We start from the raw sequence: 19556 nt of genomic DNA, 5'->3' as shown, positions 1-19556 counted from the left end.
CTTGCAGAAAAATGCCAGCAGCTATTTTCTTTCTGCTCTTTGGCTCTTTAGATCCAACCCCCAATGCATTGAAAAAGCCTAAAAATGAAGATGATGTGTATTGCGAAAAGAACTAAGGAGTTTGTAGCATCTTAAAGGCTAATTTATTATGGCATACATGTTCCTGTACTACAACCTACTTCATCAGATACATAAAATGTCATCTTGCTAGCAGGTGTATTGCGATTCTTTCCTTTGTAGAATACAGTACCACGCCCCCTTTCTTTTGAAGCCTCTCGTGCCTGTGAAAGTTGGGTCCATGCAGTGCTCCCCCCTTTTTTTAAAGAAAAAAAGTGCTGGTACTCACCATGATGTTGTTACTGTAAGCGCCACACTTTTAACATTTTTTTTAGGGGGAGGGAGGTGCTGGTACTGTGTACCCTTGAGTACCTCCAGAAAAAAAGCACTGTCTCCATGGGTTTGGGAGCCTTTTGGTGCTAGAGGTGGTATGGGGTTGGTGAAAAATCACACACCCCTGCTTTTATCTCACCATGTCAATCTTTTGGGATGTGTTAACAAGCATGTCCCCCCCTCCTCCGCCCCTTAAGAGGCAGCTTGTCATATTGAAAAGTTAATGCTCACAAAGCCACCTTAAGAATTGTAAAACTGAGCATTAACACTTGGAATGTGGAATGTAACCCCCCCTCCGAGTTTAAAGTGCATGCTGTAGAGATGACTCGGATAACACAGATACGGAGATGAAATGCCACATTTCATCTTTGCATCACTCATAACTATGTCACCCAAGGCCCATTTAAATCCAATAGGCAACTCTTTCACAGTGGCTCTTTGTCATTAGCTGTTAGCAGACATTTAGGCCTTTCTGCTCATTAGTGGTTTCTGCAAAAGGAGGGGGATCCTGACCTCAGCAGGAAACCTCTCCATTTCACATGTATTCCTAAGTTCAAACCACCTCTAAACCTGAGAGCTCCACATTAATATAGAAAGGAACATAGAAAGGAACACAGAAAGGAACAGTCTGCCTTTCACCTGGCCCAGTAATGCCTACTCTATAATGGACAGAGGCTTTCTGAGAGAGAAGAGTCTTTTCCATCCCTTGTTACCCAATCCTTTTAATTGGAGATCTCAGAGAATGAATCTGGGACCTTCTGCCTGCAATAGCTCATGCTCCACCACTGTGTTACAACTCTCCAAGACAGTATGGCATAGTGGTTAGTGTGTTGGACTAACACACAGAAGACTCTGGTTCTTGTCCTCACTTAGCTGCAAAGCTCACCAGGTGACCTTGGGCTAGTCGCTGGCTCTCAGCCTACTGTACCTCTCTGGTTGTGAGGATAAAATAGAAAGAGGAAGAGAACCGCATATGACACCTTGAGCTCCTTCGAGGAAATGTAAAAAAACAAACAAACAAATGTAAGTAATAGTAATTCCTTGCTCCCAGAGGAGGCAATGATGACCACTAACGTAGACAGCTTTGATTTGAAAGAGAATTAAGACAAATTCATGGAGGAGAGGGTTGCTCGCCGTAATATACTCTGACAACACACTGTGAGAATAGGATGCTGGACTAGATGGGCCATGGCCTGATCTAGCAGGGCCTTCTTATGTCTAATAATGAGGATGATGAGGATGTTTGAGTTGTGTAAAAGCCAATGAGATCCCACAGGTTCAGCATATTCTGTTTGGGCCCCTCAGTTTGGGCTAGAGATAGACAGTTACATGCTAGTCTCACATGTGTTCATTCAAAGGTCCATCCCATCCAATCTATGCACCAATTTTTAGATTAAAAATTTCCCCTGAAAAACTGCATGTACTGTAAAGCATTGTTTTATCTCAGTGTATGCATTTCTAAAGTATCTTACTCTAAAACACACACATTACTGTGTTTGGGTAAGATTTATCAGTTGACAACTGTTTTGCAAGAACTGGAGAAATGTGAAATCTCAAAGATATTTAATGTCGGGAGCAGCTCTATAAGTCTGAGAGATCAATTCCCACTGGATTTCATAGAAATTGAATTCCTCAATTATTGCTAATTTAGATCCTTCATCTAAAATAAAAATTATTTAGTCTAGAATAAGGATGGGGAAGCTGTGGCCCTCCAGGTGTTGCTGGACTACAACCTCCATCATCTCTGAGCATTGGCAATGCTGGCTGGGAGCTGGAGTCCAGCAACATCTGGAAGACACCAGATTCCCCATCTCTGGGTTGCATCAGTGTTCAATGCTCTCTCTGTTGAAATATGAGAGGCCCTATATTTGTACAGACATTCTGCTGGATCTTGAAGACACACCTGTTTAGACCTCCTAATCTGATAGTTTTAATTGCTGTTTTAATTGTTTTGCTGTTTTAATGGGCTTGTTTTACTGTGCATTTTTATTTATGGATGTTTTTATTGTTTTGATGAGATTGTTTTGGGTGTATTTTAACATGTGTGTACATATTTTTATATTTGGTTTTACACTTTAAAGCACTGTTTCCCAAACTTGGGGTTCCAGCTGTTTTTGGACTACAATTCCCATCATCCCTAGCTAGCAAGACCAGTGGTATGGGATGATGGGAACTGTAGTCTGAAATCAGCTGGAGACCCAAGTTTGGGAAACAGTGCTTTAAACAGTTCAGAAGCCATCTTTGCAAGTAATTATTATTAATAATAATCTAATTAAATCCAATTATTTTCTCCCCAGTGGGGGCTTCTCTGAGTTTCTAAATGTGGATAATCAAATTTACACTGCAGTCTTCACAAACCATTTACAAAAATGAATCACCTTTTCTAGGTATGTGTAGCTCCATATTTTTCCATCTGCCCATGTTCTGGAAATGATCTTCCCACCTGGATCGTACTCCATCTTTTCAGTCCATGTCCCTCTCTGGATAAAGGTCACTAATCCAGAATGTGAGTAAGTGATGTTGACTTCATTGTATTTGTTGAGGGGAGACCAAAGGATTGGGCGGCCTGCCTGGTCGTAGAGTATCCGAAGAGTGAACTTCCGATGGTCGTCATAGATCTTCCCTGTTCTTGTGATGTGGTCAAAATCAATTGAGAGCAGGTTTCTGTTGTGGGCCTAATTTGTAAAGCAAGAACAGCATCACAAATTCAACTAAGCAATTCTGTAGATGAAGATATGCATTTTATTTATTTTGCATTTTTAAAAACCATGTCTTCATTCAAAATAAGGATTCCAAGGAGGCAGACTTCAAGATCGAATATAACACACACACACACACACACACACACACACACACATATATATATATATATATATATATATATATATATATATATATGATAAATGAATTATCTAACCACTTAAGATAGTACAATCAATTTGAAAACTCTGTGCAAAGAAAAACGTGTTATTCCAGAACCAAAAGCAATATAATAGTAGCACCGGTCTTACTTCCTCCAGGAGGGTGTATCAAAGCTGGACTGCCACCAAAAAGTCCCTCTTCACTATCAACACACACATATTTGAAAGAACATCAAGTGGTGTAGAGCATTAAAACAATAAACAATATCATTAAAACAAAACTAAAACACAAAACTAGTAAAATGGTAATAGAAAAGCAGATAAAAAGAAATAGAGGAATTCTGGGAACTGAAGCCAATAAAATAGGGGCAAATCTTGAATCCTGTGCTAAAAGGTATGTCTTTACAATATGTCTGGAGTAACTGATGGCAGAGGAAAGGGCATTGCACAGTTTGGGGGCAATAGCAGAATTGTGTGTGTTTCTTTCTGGTCTATTAAATTCTATAGCAGGCACCCCCAAACTCGGCCCTCCAGATGTTTTGGGACTACAATTTCCATCACCTCTGTTAGCTAGGGATGGTGGGAGTTGTAGTCCCAAAACATCTGGAGGGCCGAGTTTGGGAATGCCTGTTCTATAGGGTGCAGCACGATGAGTAGAATTTTCCCAGTTGATCTAAGTGATCATTCAGGTCTGCTCAGGGGCAGGTCTTCTTTCTGGAATCTTGCCTCATTCTTACAAAGGAAACTCAGGTAAGGGCCTCAAATGAATATTTCAATTTACTGGCAGATTGGCAAACAGATACTTCTGGTTTCAGTCTCATGGTAACAAGCCTGATTATTTAATAATTCTCAGTAGCCTCATCCCTCCCATCTCTGGCCACACCCTTCCTTTCATGAAGCAGGCCACTGAAGTCCACTGTAACATAACTTTGGTTTCTTAGAACCTGACACTGCCATATACTCTCATTTTCATTCTGATTCAGGATTATATAAGCAGTGGCGTAGCGTGGGTTGTCAGCACCCGGGGCAAGGCAAGTAATTTGTGCCCCCTAACCCGTGGATTTGCGCCCCCTAAAACGTGGATTTGCGCCCCCTAACCCTAACCCCCAGATGTTGCGCCCAGTGCGGCTGGGGCCCCCTGCACCCCCACGCTACGCCACTGTATATAAGTTTTCTCAAAGCTGTTATGTGCCAAAGCTCACCAGGGGTCTGGTGTCTAGGAAAACATGAAGCCTTGAGGCATGTGTTTTCCCCTCCCTGGATTACTGCCAACTGTTCACTTCTACACCTTTGCAGCGAAAGAATGGTGTGACCCTGAGCATGAGTCACACCACTTTCAATATATTTTATTTATGCATTGCTTCACACTGCCAGAAGGTGTACCAAAGCGATTTACTAGGACAATACCACACAAAATATACAATCACAATCCATTAAAAACATATACCCAAATCTACAAAAATCATCCAACCATGTAAAACAGCAGTGGGGAACCTGCTGAAGTGCTCCAGATGTTGTTGGACTACAACTCCCATCAGCCCCAGCCAGCATGGCTAAAGCCAATGAAAGCTGCAGCCTACCAATATATGGAGGGCCACAGGTGCCCCAACCCAACATTAAATAACCACCCCACCTGCATAAAGGCGAACACTAAAAAAATAAATGATCAAAAGCCAGACCTTTAGCCCTGTCCAAATTGCTTGGGAGAATAAATATATATTTGCCCAGTGCTGGAAGGGCAGCCCACAGAAAGCATGGGTCACTGCACAAGAGGAGGCTTGTTCTCTTGTTGCAATCTTCCAAACTTCTCCTGGTGTGGGGTGTATGCACAGAGCCTTAGATGCTGATCTCAGGTTCCAGGTAGGTTCATACAGGGGAAGTTGGTCCTTGAGGTATTGGAGACTTGAGCTATTAAAGCTTTATAGGTCGAAAACATAAATGCTCTCTTTTCTAATACACACACATCACTTACTCCCTATGCAGAGAACACCATCAGTTCCCCTCCCCACACATACAGTTCCTCCTTGCCCCTCTCTACTACCTAGGAATTTCCTCCAAGGCCAACCAGGACTCAGCCTAGCAAATTCTTTTTGTAAACAAGCATCCCCACCACAATCTATTTCTTTGCCATAGGCAAATGGACCATTCTTTCCTGTGTTACCCAGGATTCAGGTTTTGGTTTTTTTGCCAAGACCTACTGGTGCTCATGCAGACTTCCTTTTGTGGTGTGTTTCTAGGCACAGTTCCATGTCTTAAAGCACTGTTTCTGAGCACTTTCTTCTCTTGCCCTGGTGCTTTCCCCACTCTTTACCACTGAAATGGAGCAAATGGCAAAATGGCAACTCACTGAAAACCCAAATTGTTGTTTGTTCCAATTCAGCATTAAAGATCAGAATTTCACAAAGAAAGCACCAGGGCAAAAACAAAAAGAAACCCCACTTTAAAGTGCAGACCTGTGCCTAGAAAACATGGGGCCAATAGTGTGGATGGGCCGTGAATGATTGTTTTCCGTAACAGTACTGAATGCTAGAATATATGATGAAGATTTCCTCCATGCCTGTCCAGAGCAGTTTCCTCTCTGCACTATGCTACTGCAGCTTGTTTCCTCCCCACTCAGTATTAAGTAGGTGGGCACTTCTGAGCATGCACAAAGGGGTCTGCTCTCACTGCTAAGAAAATTTCCCCTGTCCCTTTCTTCACCAACCTGCTGTGCACACAGAGAACACAATAGGCAACTGTCTCAACAAATACTGAGGGACAAAATAAATGCAACAAATGGAATAAACAAATATGTACTGTATTTTTCGCTTTATAAGACGCACATTTTCCCCTCCAAAAATTAAGGGGAAATGTGTGTGTGTCTTATGGAGTGAATGCAGGCTCCTTGGCTTCAGCGATAGCAACACGAAGCCTCCAAAGCGCAGTGGGACCGCGCTCCGGAGGCTTCGCATTGCTTTCGCTGAAGCCTGGAGAGTTAAAGGGGTCGGCGCGCCCCGACCCCCCCCTCTCTCTCCAGATAGCCGCCTGAAGCCTCTGGAGTGCAGCGGGAGCTCCCATCGCGCTCTGGAGGCTTCAGGTTGCCTTCACTGAAGCCTGGAGAGCGAGAGGGGTCTGTGCGGACCAACCCCTCTCGCTCTCCAGGCTTCAAAGATAGCCGCCTGAAGCCTCCAGAGCTCAGCGGGAGCTCCCGCTGCGCTCCGGAGGCTTCGGGTTCCTTTCGCTGAAGGGTAGGTGCCCCTTCTCCCCCTCTAAAACAAGGTGCATCCTATGGTTGGGTGCGTCCCATAGAGCGGAAAATACGGTATCTGGAATCCCTAGCTAGATGAGAAACCGCATGTGTAATCAGGAGACATAAGTGCAGTTGTTGTGGACTACAACTCCAGTCAGAGCTACTCTTAACACTCGCAGCTGCAATGGAACGACAATATGCTTTTCTTTACAGATCGCTGTACTTCATGCATTTTGCTCTTGCTGATCCTCAACTTGCCTTTGAAGAAAGCTGTTCTGTCACAGTAATCCTATGAGTTCTTGCAATATTCAAAGGGTAGTCAACATGCAGCTATTATGGACTCTAACTCCCATCAGCCCCAGCCAGCATAGCCAATAGTCAGGGATGACTGAAGCCGTAGTTTAACAACAACAAATGGAGGGCACAATATTTGGCTACTCCTACATATGGCATCTCCTACCTGCAAGTTAAGGCCACAGTATGAGTGGTGACAGAATGACATTCCACCAGGCACCAGCAGGAACAGGATAGGATGCACCATCCCTATCACCAACCTTGCAGTTAGCAAACCTGAAATTACTACCTACCACGTGGGACCTTTGAAAGCAGCTAAAATTGCTTGTTCCTACCAAATTTCATGTTTCAGCATGCTGGGGCCAGTTTGATGGATAGCTCTGCATTCACAGGCAGCTGCACAAGAGGGATTAATGACAGGAGCTCACTGAATGATGTGAAGGGAAAGTGTAAGCTGAAAAATTCAGAAGGGAATGTCTGTGATGGGAGGAACAGAGATTGGAGGATCACAGCGCAATCCAAATCTACCCTACCAAAGCTGGTATTTGTCCTTCCAGGAGAGGAGATAAAGCAGGGCTTGGGAACCTTTTTCAGGCAAAGGGCCACAATCCCTTCTGGGCAGTCTTCCAGGGGCCACATGGCAGCAATTGACAGAGCCAGAGGTAAACGTTCATGGATAAATGGGATGTGAATTTCACTTATGAATAACAGGCTAATTTTTATGCACAGTCACCCCCACCCGTCTCTATCCTCTCTCCAAGGAAGCAAGAAGCTATACTAGAGTTCAAGGACATATTCCAGCCAGGCAAATGCTATTGGAGCAGGAACCAGGAACCATGAGTATGCTAAGGGGCGGGGGGAGAGAGATGAAAAGGGCTGCATTTGGCCTCCAGGTCTCAGGGTCTCCACACTGAAAGTCTTCTTGGTCTAAAAATGCAGCTAAGAGAGGTGAAGGAAGAGCCTTTTATAACTAAACACAGCAAGGAAATTGTTCCACCTGAAATCACAGTTTGCATAGTAATGGCAAAGTTAAAAAGTTCTGGGCACAGAGAATACATTTAAGCTTGCTTTAAAAGTCCCAGGATGTGGGTAGGAAAACCAGTGTGAGTTAACAACCTGTTAATCGAGTTAAAAGACCATCTGATAACAGTGGGAGACAGGCTCATATACCTCTGGATTGCACTCATTTTGTGTCTTTAAAAGTGCCATTAGTCAAGGTGAGTGTCTATCCTTAGGCAGTGGATTGGGATGAGTAGTCCCTTCAGATGTCTGCCAATGAACCGAACTGTGATCTGAAACTGGTTCATTCTGTGAAGGGATGGATAGCAGAGGGTGGCCTCCCATCATTTCTCCCCATTCACCACCACCTATGATTCTGTGTGTATCACTGCCATTTTGCTGCTCCTGTAAAGTAGAGTTGAGACTCTTGCAGGGTATTTCAAGTAACCTGTGCCTCATTCTAAGGAAGTGTCCTTTTCAGAGCAAAGTACTGTTGGTGAGGTAGCCCCAGAGAGCAGTAATTTAAATGGTATTTTCCACTGCAAAAAATGGCAGCAGTACAACAGCTCTTCAGGTCCAACTTGCCCACAGTGCCTTCCTCTGAGAATAGACTCTGTGTCCCTCAGAGTGAATCATGGCTGAGATGTCTCCAGAGGGCCTTAAGGAGTGCCTGGAGAGGAGAGAGAAGATATGGGGGAGGTTGTTGCACATGCCTGGTGGTGGCAGGCTTCAGGTGGCAAAATGTCTCGCACTGCTGCAGGAAAGATCCCCTTTCTAATCATGACTGGACTATGACAAACCCAGTATCCTATATGCTAACAGTAAGCTCATTCTCTCAAGTGCCTATTCTAATGTGCTGAAAATACTGGTATCAGTCACTCACAGTAAGCTCAAGGGAACCAGAGGGTTTCAGGACTCCCAATAAAAGTTAGTGGTGGTGAAATCAGAGCTTGGAAAGTGCATTTTTAAAAGTTCTAGTTCAACGTGTTCAAAAGGGAAGTACCGTATTTTTCCATGTATAAGACTAGGTTTTTCCTCCTAAAAAATAATGTCAAAAATTAGGGGGAGTCTTATACACAGGGCCATCTCCTCCATTTTCTTAAATCTGAGTCTCCCAAAATAGGGGGCGTCTTTACATGGGACGTCTTATAGACGGAAAAATATGGTAATTCTAGTTCACACTCTTCCCTTTACAGAATGAACTAATTTGGTTTGAGCTCAGTTCACAGCTCTAACTCAAGTTCATCCAAATGATTCTTGGCAATATTTTTCAGCCCTCAGAATATTACAAGCTGCTGTGCTGAAGTATAAAAAATACAGAGGTACCTCGGTTTTCGAACATTTCTGTTGATGAATGTTTCGGAACTTGAATGCCGTAAACCCAGAAGTAAATCCTTCAGTTTTCGAATGCGCCTTGGAAGTTGAACAGGAAACATGGCTTTCGTATTGAATTTTCTGTTTTGAGGCTTCTGTTTTGAGTTTTCGGTTTTCGAACGTTTCGTGAATGGTCTTCCGGACCGGATTACGTTTGAAAACCGAGGTACCACTGTACTTAAGAAGACTAAGGTAACACAAAAACACACTCAAAACTGGAATGTGAATTGTGTAGTCTATTTTACCCAAAAATTATGATCTTTAAGCTTAGAAGGCCAAAGAGTCTAAAGATGAAAAAACACATGAGCAAATTTCTACACCTACACAATTTTAATCCATGTTTACTTTACTCAGAAATTATGGGAATTACGTTTAGGTATAATTCAGAGATATTGAACTAATTCAGTTAAATTCATTAAACTGAACTGGTTTATTCCAAGCACTGAGATAAGTATGTGCATCTATTCGCTGGTACATTTTTCATAATCACTCTTTCCCCTTGCTGTAAGAAAAAATGGAATCCTGCTGGATTGGACCAAAGTTCTATCTAATCCAATATTCTGTTCCTCATAGTTGCCAATCAGATAACTCTGAGATGCCTCAAACAGGAGGTGGAACTACACACATGTAAAAAACACTGTGAAAATGCTTTTTTAAAAAAAGGTTTTGAAAAATAATTGAATATGGCATAGCTCACTGTTGCCATTTAGTGTCACATTTGTATATTGCAGTTTACAACACATTTAAAACATTTTACTTGCAGCTGTATAGCTGAGTCCCTAGATTTAGTTGGAAGGTGGAAGGAGAAGGACTGTGATGTCTTCTCTCTCACCAACATTCTCGTTGTGGAGAAGCAATGTTCCTTGCCTCATCTTCAGAGCATGGAAGCCGTGTTCAATTTGGGGAACGAAAAAGAAGGCCTAGATTTGCAAAGAGGATGGTTAATGTTGTAAACCACCCTGTAATCTTCAGATGAAGAGTGGTATATAAATTTAATAAATAATGTGAGGAGTTGGGAAGAATAAATGAGTGAGACTGGGAAGGGGGAAGGTCTGGAACATCCCATGCTTTCTTCCTCCCTTCGGATTTGACAGATCTATCATAATCACTATGTATGTGGATCGTTGTCATTAGACCATTAGCTTGAATGCTAACTATTCACTGTACTCATCAAGGCTTCCCAAAGGAGTAATTCTGTCAAATGGAAAACAGATTTCCTAAAGCATTTTTCCTGCACATTATTGATGTCTTTGGGTCTTAAACTTAAGTCCGTTAATTAAACAGAAAAATATTGACCACCTGCCATAGGGAACTGTTAATACTCTGGTTAAAATACAAGCCATAAAGGCAAACTGGGTGTGATGGCAGCAGCTCTGTGTAAACACAGAAAAGGAGATGCCAACACAATTAATCAGAGATGGGCTTGGAAAAGAACTTGGGGGGTCTGTCATAAAAGGGCAGCTCAAATGTGAGGCAAGCTTTTTATGTCCCCTAATTCTTATCTAGTTCCAAAAATGGTTTCAAAAAATGACACTTCCCATTCCTTCCCTTTATTTCCAATGAATTATGTCCATTCTCCCCTGCCCTTATTCCTGGGCATACTGTTATGTCAGAGCTGAGGAACCCTTTTCAGTCTGAGGGCCGCATTCCCTTGATGTCAGTCTCCCAAGGGCCATATGTCATTAGTAAGCGAAGCTGGAGAAAAAAGTGGGTAGCACAATGGATATACCTTTGTAAAGTAGGCTAGCTTCCAGTCACACAGAGGCAGAACTAGCTGCTCTGGCACCTAGAGAAGCGCACATGCTGTGGACCCGGGGGCAGGAGGTGCATCCAAGGGGGGCAGGGCAGCCATGTCACCCCCCTCAGGGATGACACCAGGGGCGGACTGCACCCACCGTACCCCCTTCCTCCGCCAGTGGGCAGAGGTTTCTACACACAGTCCTCCCAGTATCACAGTTCAAGAACACATTCCAGCCAGCGAAAACACTCATGGATCCTGAACAGTGAGGGGTGTGGTCTGCGAGGAGGGTGTAATCCAGGGAAGGGACATGGGTCTTAATTTCGGTCCACTTCCCCCAGGTCCACTTTTACTTCTGTAATTTACACATAAGTAGACCTACATGATAGTCCTCCTAGGACATTTTCACACTGCCACCTGTACAATGTCTACAAATTTCAGTCAGCTGCCACTTGTCATTTTCCTTCTGGAAACAAACAAACAAACAAACAAACAAACACTTACCCTGGGGCATAAAATATCTCTTGATGCCTATAATTTTCTAATGCGGCATGCTTATTACCTCAGCCCATGTTAGCAGAACGGGGTGTTACAAAACGGCATCATTCTTCCACATACAAACGGTCAGGGAAAGGTCATGAAACTGCATATGGTGTGTCAATAGGTTGGAAGAAACCATATAATGTGGCTTGGGGACCCAGGACAGTTGTATTGCATGTTTGTTAATGGGATGAGAAACATGCCCCTCCCAACTCACTGAGAGGAACAGGGATCGCCTAATAACTCTTAGCCTTCTTAACTAACAATGTGTCTCTGGAGCCTAAGGGAAAGCCATGATTGTTTAATGTGGTATGATGACACTGCTTTGAATTTATATTGCATATTGGCCTTAAATGAACCATATATACTTGAATCCCTCCCACAAAATAGTGACAGACTGCACTAACCCTAGCTGCACTAACACGTTCATATAAATACAGGGAATCCTTCAGACTGTCTCAAACTGTTTAGGGCTTGAAAGATCAGCACCAACACCATGTATTGGACACAAAAACAAATAGTCAGACAGCGCAGACAGGAGAGCACAAGCATATTTACAATAACAGCAGCTTAACGTGATTCTCAGATGTGATTGCCTTCCCAAAGAATGCTTCATTTGACACATGAGATGAAAACCTTACCCGTAACCTTCTCTCAAATGCAGAGATATTGCCTTTGGTCTGTTCCTTCCTTTGTCTCCACTCAATAAGGTTGGAGTTATGCTCTCCGGGTAAAGAGATATTGCATTTTCCTAAAGTAGGATTGACAACGCCAGCTAGGATGTGAGGTTCTGTGTTCAGAGTGATCTCCATTCCGCTGGCAAAAGTGACTCTCAGTGACCCATCTGGACTGACCCGATATATATTCTGAATGTTGTCTGTCAGCAACAAAACAAGGAAGGGGAGAGAGTTCAGTTTTTTCAGCTTCATAAAGCAACTGCTATGTGTGCAAAGATTATATTTATGCATAGTCAGATAGCAGTAGGCATTGCCAACATCTGTAAGTCTTTGTAATGGGGGGGGCGACCTCCCATACTTTTGAGGTATACAGCTTATTGTTACTACGCCCAGACCTTAGTAAATTTACATATTAGCAACACCCTTCATCTTGATTAAAGGTATTTTGCTTTCAGAGACCTTTCAACTTAAGAAACCTTAAGTTAGCCTTTGGTGTACTTCATTATTTACTACCTTTGGGCTGCTACTGAAAAACCAGTTGCCTGGGGGAATTTAATATGCAGCTAAAGTCAAAACTGGTGATTGTATAATTAAACAGCTAAAATGCAGCTGTGGAAATTGTACTAATGTTGTAACAACTGAGAGCATTGTAAGAAAGATGAAGATAATCTGAGTTAAAATGAAATGCCTGCATGTGCTATGAAATAAATGTTGCAAAATGTATGTATGTATGTATGTATGTATGTATGTATGTATTGTGGCATTATTGTTATTATTATTTATTGAGTTTATATATTGCTCTATACCCCGAGGTCTCAGGGCGGTTCACACAACAAAATCGAAGTATAAAACCACAAAATATATAATCAAAATAAAAACAATCCAATAACAACCCCCCCACAAAAACCCCCCACATTTTAAAAAGACACAGGAGGTCAATCAAATCAACCAAAGGCCTGGTTAAAAAGGAACATTTTTGCCTGGCACCTAAAGGTGTATAATATTATATTCCGCCTTTCCTCCAAGGAACTCAAAGTGATTCTCCCTCTCTCCATTTTGGCCTAAAAAAACAACAAACAAAGGCCAAACCCTCAAAACTCCACATGGTATTTTGGCCTAACAACAACAACAACAAAGCATGTACTCCTTCATGGAGAGCACATGTTGCGGTGGGGGCCGACAGGACATTCCAAAGTTGTGGGGCGGGCTAATTTATCATTGGCCACTGTTGTGACTGGGCTTCCCTTGTTGTTGGGATGAAGTTAATGTTGCCATTTGTTGATTGACAGCCAGAAACGCTAAAACTCCCTGCACGAGGCGTAGAGCTTCCTCTTTTCGCCCCGTGCATCGGATTGCCCGTCCCCCCCTCCCTAGAATTAGGGTTGTTCACTTTGACCTTGCTATGCCTGTCATGGGATCGTCTACTCTTGGGGCAGGGGCCTGGTAGGAATTTTGTCCATCTGGCTGATTGGCTGGGGCCATTTGGTTTTTGCCTACTACTTAGCAATTCGTCACAACTTGTAAGGTTGCGGTTAGGCATTGGTTTATGGTTTGGTTGGTTGAGGGGCATGGATTGGCTGTGCCTGCCCCTCTAATGCTGCTGCTGCAAGGGATTCCGTTAAAGGAATCAGGGGCTAACTATTGCTTGTCCACCCTGTCAAGGGGCTAGGACCATGCAAGAGCTCCTGGTTGCATTTGGGGAGGGCTGAGGGCAGGTTCCCTGCTCCGTCGCTACCCCCAAGTGTATTCCCCTTTTCTGACTTTCGCAGGCGTGCGGAATGCCAGTCTGTCCCCCATGGGGGGGCAGATAGTCACAACCAATGCCTAAGCAACCACTCACATTTTTGTATTTTAATAAAGTTGTGGCCAAAATTATGCCAAAAACCTTAAACAAAAATTTCTGTGTGATGTGTGAGTTATTGGGGTGGCCCTGGGGACCTCGACACGCAACAACAACCCCACATGAAGTAGGTTGGCTGAGAGACTGTGAAGGGGACAAAGGCCACACAGTGAGCTTCATGGCTGAGGGGGGAGTGGAACCCTGGTCCCCCAGGTCTTGTCTGACACTCAAACCCAGAGGTTGAGAACCGAGGGCCTGAGAGCCAAAGGTGCCCACCCCCAGCCCTTTGGATTCTCCCCTGCCACATCCTTTCTCCCCAGGCCACACTCCTCACTGGTATTGCTTCACACTCTCTCTGATTGTTTTTGTCTGTCTGGGATGCGTCTTTGAATACTGACAATGTCCCTAGCTTGCCTAGATGGAGGACAGAGAGAGGTGTGCAAGTGTGTGTAGAAACCAGCCCATGAAACAAATGTAAAAATTCACATTCATTGCCTTATCCACTTGTGCCACCAGCCCCACTACTGGCATGTGGCCTCTGGAAAGCTGCCCAAATGGCAATGTGGGCCTTGGGTCAAAAAAAATCAAAACCCTAGCTTCTGCTGTAACTACTATACCACATTGCCCCCCCTTTTTTAGCGTAAGAAAATGTCCACAATTTTTCAGGCCCTCAAAAATAAAAACAAGATTTTCATGACCACATGTAATTGAACACAGGTCCTTTTGCATGCAAAGCAGGTTCTCTACACATGGACTTCCCTCTCTGATGGCAGCCTTCCTGCACATCAAGAGCTGAACTCCTAGGCACACAGAATGTCCCCTTGAGATTTAGGGCATGGAAAACCCAGTCTGATTTGTTATCACTGGCTAAGGCAAGGCTGGAGAACCTGCAGCCTTCCAGCTACTGCTGAACTACAATTCCCATTGTCCTTGCAAGTGGTCATGGTGACTAAAAAGCTACAGCAGGGGTAAAGAATCTTTTTTGTTCAGATGGCAAAAGCCCATTCACTACTCAGAAGAACTCTGCTAAATGGCTACTTGTGGACACAGTGGTGGCAGAGCAGTAGGCTTTCTTCACATGGCAATGCTACCTCACACGTGTTTCCTCAGGTTCTGACTAAGATTTATGCCACCTGCACTCTAGCTGTTGACTGTCCTGTTTCATTACATGCGGGTCACTAGAGTAACACAGTGACCTACGGGCTCCACAGCTACAATGAAGGCACCCAGGAGCATTGTGTCAATGGCTCTAGACATTTAAACATTCCACACTGTGACAGGAGCCTTGACAGGAGCACCAGCCATATCAGCTGGGAAATCCCCCAGGGCATCCAGGAACCCTTCTGACTCCATAAGTATCTTAGGGCAGACCATCTCAATAGTTCCTTCACCCCTGCAGCATGAAGTTGCTGTGAAATAAAGCTTGGCTTTGTTCTTTAATAGAAAGAGTGATGGAGGGAGAGTCAACTTGGAAATGCCACCCCAATTATTGAATATTCCAGCATCTAAAGTTTGGGCCGATGCTAGCAATTACCGTATTTTTTGCACCACAACACTCACTTTTTTCCTCCTAGAAAGTAAAGGGAAATGTCTGTGCGTATTATGGAGGAAATGCCTGTGCGTGTTATAGAGCGAAAAATACGGTAAGTTATGGGTGGCATGGGGAAGCTGTGGCCCTCCAGAGGTTGTTGGACTCACATCATCCCCATCCAGCATAGCTAATGGCTAGGGATGAAGGGAGTTGTAATCTAACACATCTGAAGGGTAGATTTGCATTGAAAGGAAGTGTAACGATAGCCCTACTGCAAGTGTCCCAAGATGTGGCATTCAGTAGTACTGTAAGTTGATCCTAGGGTGCTGAAGATGAAGATGCCACACTTTATCAAAATTTAACTGGGACATATGGTAGGCTGATGGGTCTGTAATTTCATTTATTTATTTATTTATTTATTTATTTATTTATTTATTTGATGTGTTACACTGGTCACCTTCCAACCTTGTGGGGTAAAGAAGCCAAAATTAGTGACAAGCTGTGTGCTGACATCTCACTAAGATCCATGAGATGTATAAATGCTGCTCTGTCATTTTAAACGTGTTTATCAGTTTCTTTTTACTAACTTGTTACAATAATCTAGTAACCTGGTCTTCAACTGGTAGGTCAGGACCCACTAGCGGATCGTGGACTGATCCAAGGAGGATCACAACAGAAGCATGACCCCCATGCAAACACATGGTAAAAGATTAAGAAATGGGTTTGCAAATGCATGTTTGGGTTAAAAGTGGGTCTTGGGTCTGAAAAGGTTGAAGATAACTTGATGTAGTAGGAACTAGAATATCAGGCCCCAATAAACTAATGAGCAGAGTTTTCCTAAATGCATTCGGGAAGCAGAAACTGCCAGAGTTCACGCAACTGTGGTGAGGGGGGGAACTAAATGTACCTTGTTTTAATGTGTAGATAGTTGAGGTAGCTGAAAAATTTGTAGCTGTGATCACATTCTCCCTGTTTGAAGTGTCGATTTCAACTCTCATCAGTTTTTCTACGTCACTATGGAAGCTGCTGACCTCACCCGTCGGAAATGTTGCATTGGTTAAATGTCCATCAGAATCATACCTGGGAAGAGAAAGAATTAAAGAAAGATAAATATAAATATAAAATGTACTGCACAGACTTTTGGAGGAGGAGCCATTGCAGGTCAGCCGCATCTCTCAAGAGCTCCTGAAAGATGTAATTAAGTGGTGACTAATGGCAGAGATTATCTGCTGTTTTTGTCTCTGTTGAACAGAGATAATATTGGGATTAACTCCTAGATGCTCTAGATGAATTACTCACTGACGTGGAATTAAGAAATCCTATCAGACAGGTGAGTGAACAGGAGTGGGAGTTATGATGTTGAAGAAGGAGATGGAATTCATGGAAGGAGGACTTTGTGTACAACATGGAATCAACTCAGAAGGAAAAGTGACCATGCCTCCTGCAATATTTTTTGGAAAAAAAGAATGGAAATACAGGAAATGGTGGGGGGGAACCCTAAATGACAAGGATGGAAGACCATGGGAACAGGCAATGGAATTGGAAGATATGGATACTTTTTTGAGAATGTGAATTAATGTCTACATAATTCGTAATCATTTAGGAATATTGTCTTATTATATAACAGCAAAGAAACTCATGAGGAATGAAGAATAAGGACTGATTGTCTTTTTAAATTTGAAGGTAAAGTTGTGAGGTTGGACTGGAGGAAGATTAAGGCTGACTCTTACATATAACAATAACTGGAGAACCTCTTCTGGACTTCTTGAATGGGAAGGAAAAGGAATGAACCTGAGATGCCTGAATTTAACTTAACATCAGCTAGCAGAGGGAGGAATAACTGGATATTACTCTGGATTGAATATTAGATTATTATGAGGAACTTTTGCAGGCACAACTGACAGATGGATAGTTGCAAGCCACTTTTACTTCTCCCTCCCTCCCTCCCCCCCTCTCTCTATTCTGTTATTATTCTTATCTCTCTATCTGCTTGCTTTTATCTTATTTCTTGTTTTGTTTCTGTTTTTTATTGCATGTTGAAAAGTCTTAATAAAATTGTATTATCATTGTATATAAAGGCTTTTTTGAGACTTTTAAAAAGGCTTTTTTGTACACACACACAAACACTATTTTCTTAATTTTTTATCCTAACATATCAGAGATATGTATGTAATTTGCTTTATTTAATCCACATCTCCAACATTTATGTAATCTGAAGATATCTGAGAATATATATATATATATATATATATATATATATATATAATTTTATATATATATAAAATTTATAAAGTATTTACTATTGATAGAGGGTTTTAAAATAGTTCTCCTTGCGGTCTGCTGAAATTATATTAGAATGGAAGTTGTCTCAAATCCATTTCCAATATTTCCTGGTTATTATTTTTTTTAATCCAAATGTTGCACCCATGAACAAGCTGTGGATCCTGGCTTAAGAGAATTGAGCCCAGGAGCAGCAGAGTCTTCATGTTCTCAGTTGAAGCTAGATATCCAGAGAGGTGATTGGGTGATGTTTATGACGATTAAAAAGTCCCTACTTCGTCTCTCCCTACTCCTCAAAAACACACACAAATGTTGAATGTTGGCTGGCTGACATTTCTGACAATCACAAGCCCTCTTCCTAATTCATTCCCCTTCCTGAAATATATTTATGCAGAATACTGATGGGCTGACCCTTGCGACAATCATGGAGCCACTCCAAAAGTTGGCTTTTTGAAATGGAATAGAATTTTTAAGCAGATAAAAATGTACAGTGCATTTTAAAAAAACAAAAAATATAGTGTCTATGGGTCAGTATTGGAGCAAAGGTGGTGGGAAGGTTCTGTACCAGACCTTGGGGTTCTCCACAATTTCGCTTTTCTGGCTGTATTTCTAATGTTTTATTATGTTGTATCATGTAATTACTATTCATTGTTTGTAAATAAAGAAAGAAAGAAAGCCGCTTTCCCCCAGGAAAACTTGTTCTTTAGTGCTGAACTGGAGCAAACAACTGGGTTTTCTGCAGATGGAAGTTCTGCTCTGCTTCAGCACTAAAGAGAGGATTTTCCTGGGGAAAATGGCAGGGAAAGTACAGGACAAGCAGGTACCCACTTGAACCCGTGCTTTCTAGGCATGGGACAACTGAAGTGCAGACAAGCCCTTCGCTGTGGTTTTTCAGCCCTTCTGGAATTGATTATATGTTAAAGGTAATCTGAGTCTATCTCAATCTTAAATAAATTTACAGTCTTCCTTAAACTTTCCCTCTATTGTTAGTTAATCTGCAGCTATCCCTTTCAAGTAAAAATTACTTAAAAGTGAAAACTCGGGGGGGGGGCACAAGGAAAGTGTGAGAAGGAGTTCTAGGACTGCTATGTCCTTTTTAGGCATCCTTTTAGGGAAGGAAAAGTTTTTTGGGGGCGGGGAAGACAGACCTCCTTGTTGGAAGTGTTTCATATGCATGCCATTTTGGGGGGCAAGGTGACTGAGTGGATAGCTGAGTGGGCCAATAATTCTTGGGCACGTTGGCTTTCTGGATAAGTGTTAAGTCCTCACAGGTGACCAGGGATGGATATGACCTAGGACATTCCCCTTTTGGATAGCTAGTCTGTTGGAACAAGGGTTCTCTGAAGATACTCTGATGTTGTAGAAGTTCCACCTTTGTGCCTTGCTGCCCACCGTGATTTAGAGAAGACTTTTAGTTCAGTAACAGCTCAGTCTTATGCGTGCCTACTCAGAAAGAAGACCCACTGAGTGCAAGGGACATTATTATGAGTAATTGTGTGTATCAAGATCGCAAGTCTAAGTCTAAGCTGGTTTATTTCCCGATGGGCTGCTATTCCATTTTTTATTTATTTAGCAAGGTTTATGTATCTCTTTATAAAAATAAAATAAAATAAATCTTTCAGCAGTTTGGATAAAATAGTATACTCATTTTTTTTAAAAAAAAAAAGATGACAAAAACAGTACAGTGGTGCCTCGCAAGACGAAAATAATCTGTTCCGCGAGTCTCTTTGTCTAGTGGTTTTTTCGTCTTGCGAAGCAACCCTATTAGCGGCTTAGCGGATTAGCGCTATTAGCGGCTTAGCG

At 42.5% G+C, this 19556-nt stretch overlaps 1 protein-coding gene across 8 annotated transcripts in view; it reads right to left on the bottom strand.

The window, feature by feature from the left end:
- The window catches only part of TENM1 (teneurin transmembrane protein 1), a 408277-nt gene that overhangs the window by 17401 nt on the left and 371320 nt on the right, over positions 1-19556 (bottom strand). For all 8 annotated transcript variants that reach the window (XM_053373197.1, XM_053373202.1, XM_053373199.1 and 5 more), the window contains 3 exons: positions 16381-16553; positions 12067-12302; positions 2769-3065 (listed from right to left, as the gene is read on the bottom strand). In XM_053373197.1, the coding sequence (XP_053229172.1) occupies positions 2769-3065; positions 12067-12302; positions 16381-16553 (706 nt within the window). The remainder of the gene's footprint in view (positions 1-2768; positions 3066-12066; positions 12303-16380; positions 16554-19556) is intronic.

Source organism: Podarcis raffonei, chromosome Z, assembly GCF_027172205.1.
Source record: "Podarcis raffonei isolate rPodRaf1 chromosome Z, rPodRaf1.pri, whole genome shotgun sequence".
NCBI classification, from domain to species: Eukaryota; Metazoa; Chordata; class Lepidosauria; order Squamata; family Lacertidae; genus Podarcis; species Podarcis raffonei.
Note: the sequence above shows the minus strand (reverse complement) of the source record. Positions and strands in the feature narration are given on the sequence as shown.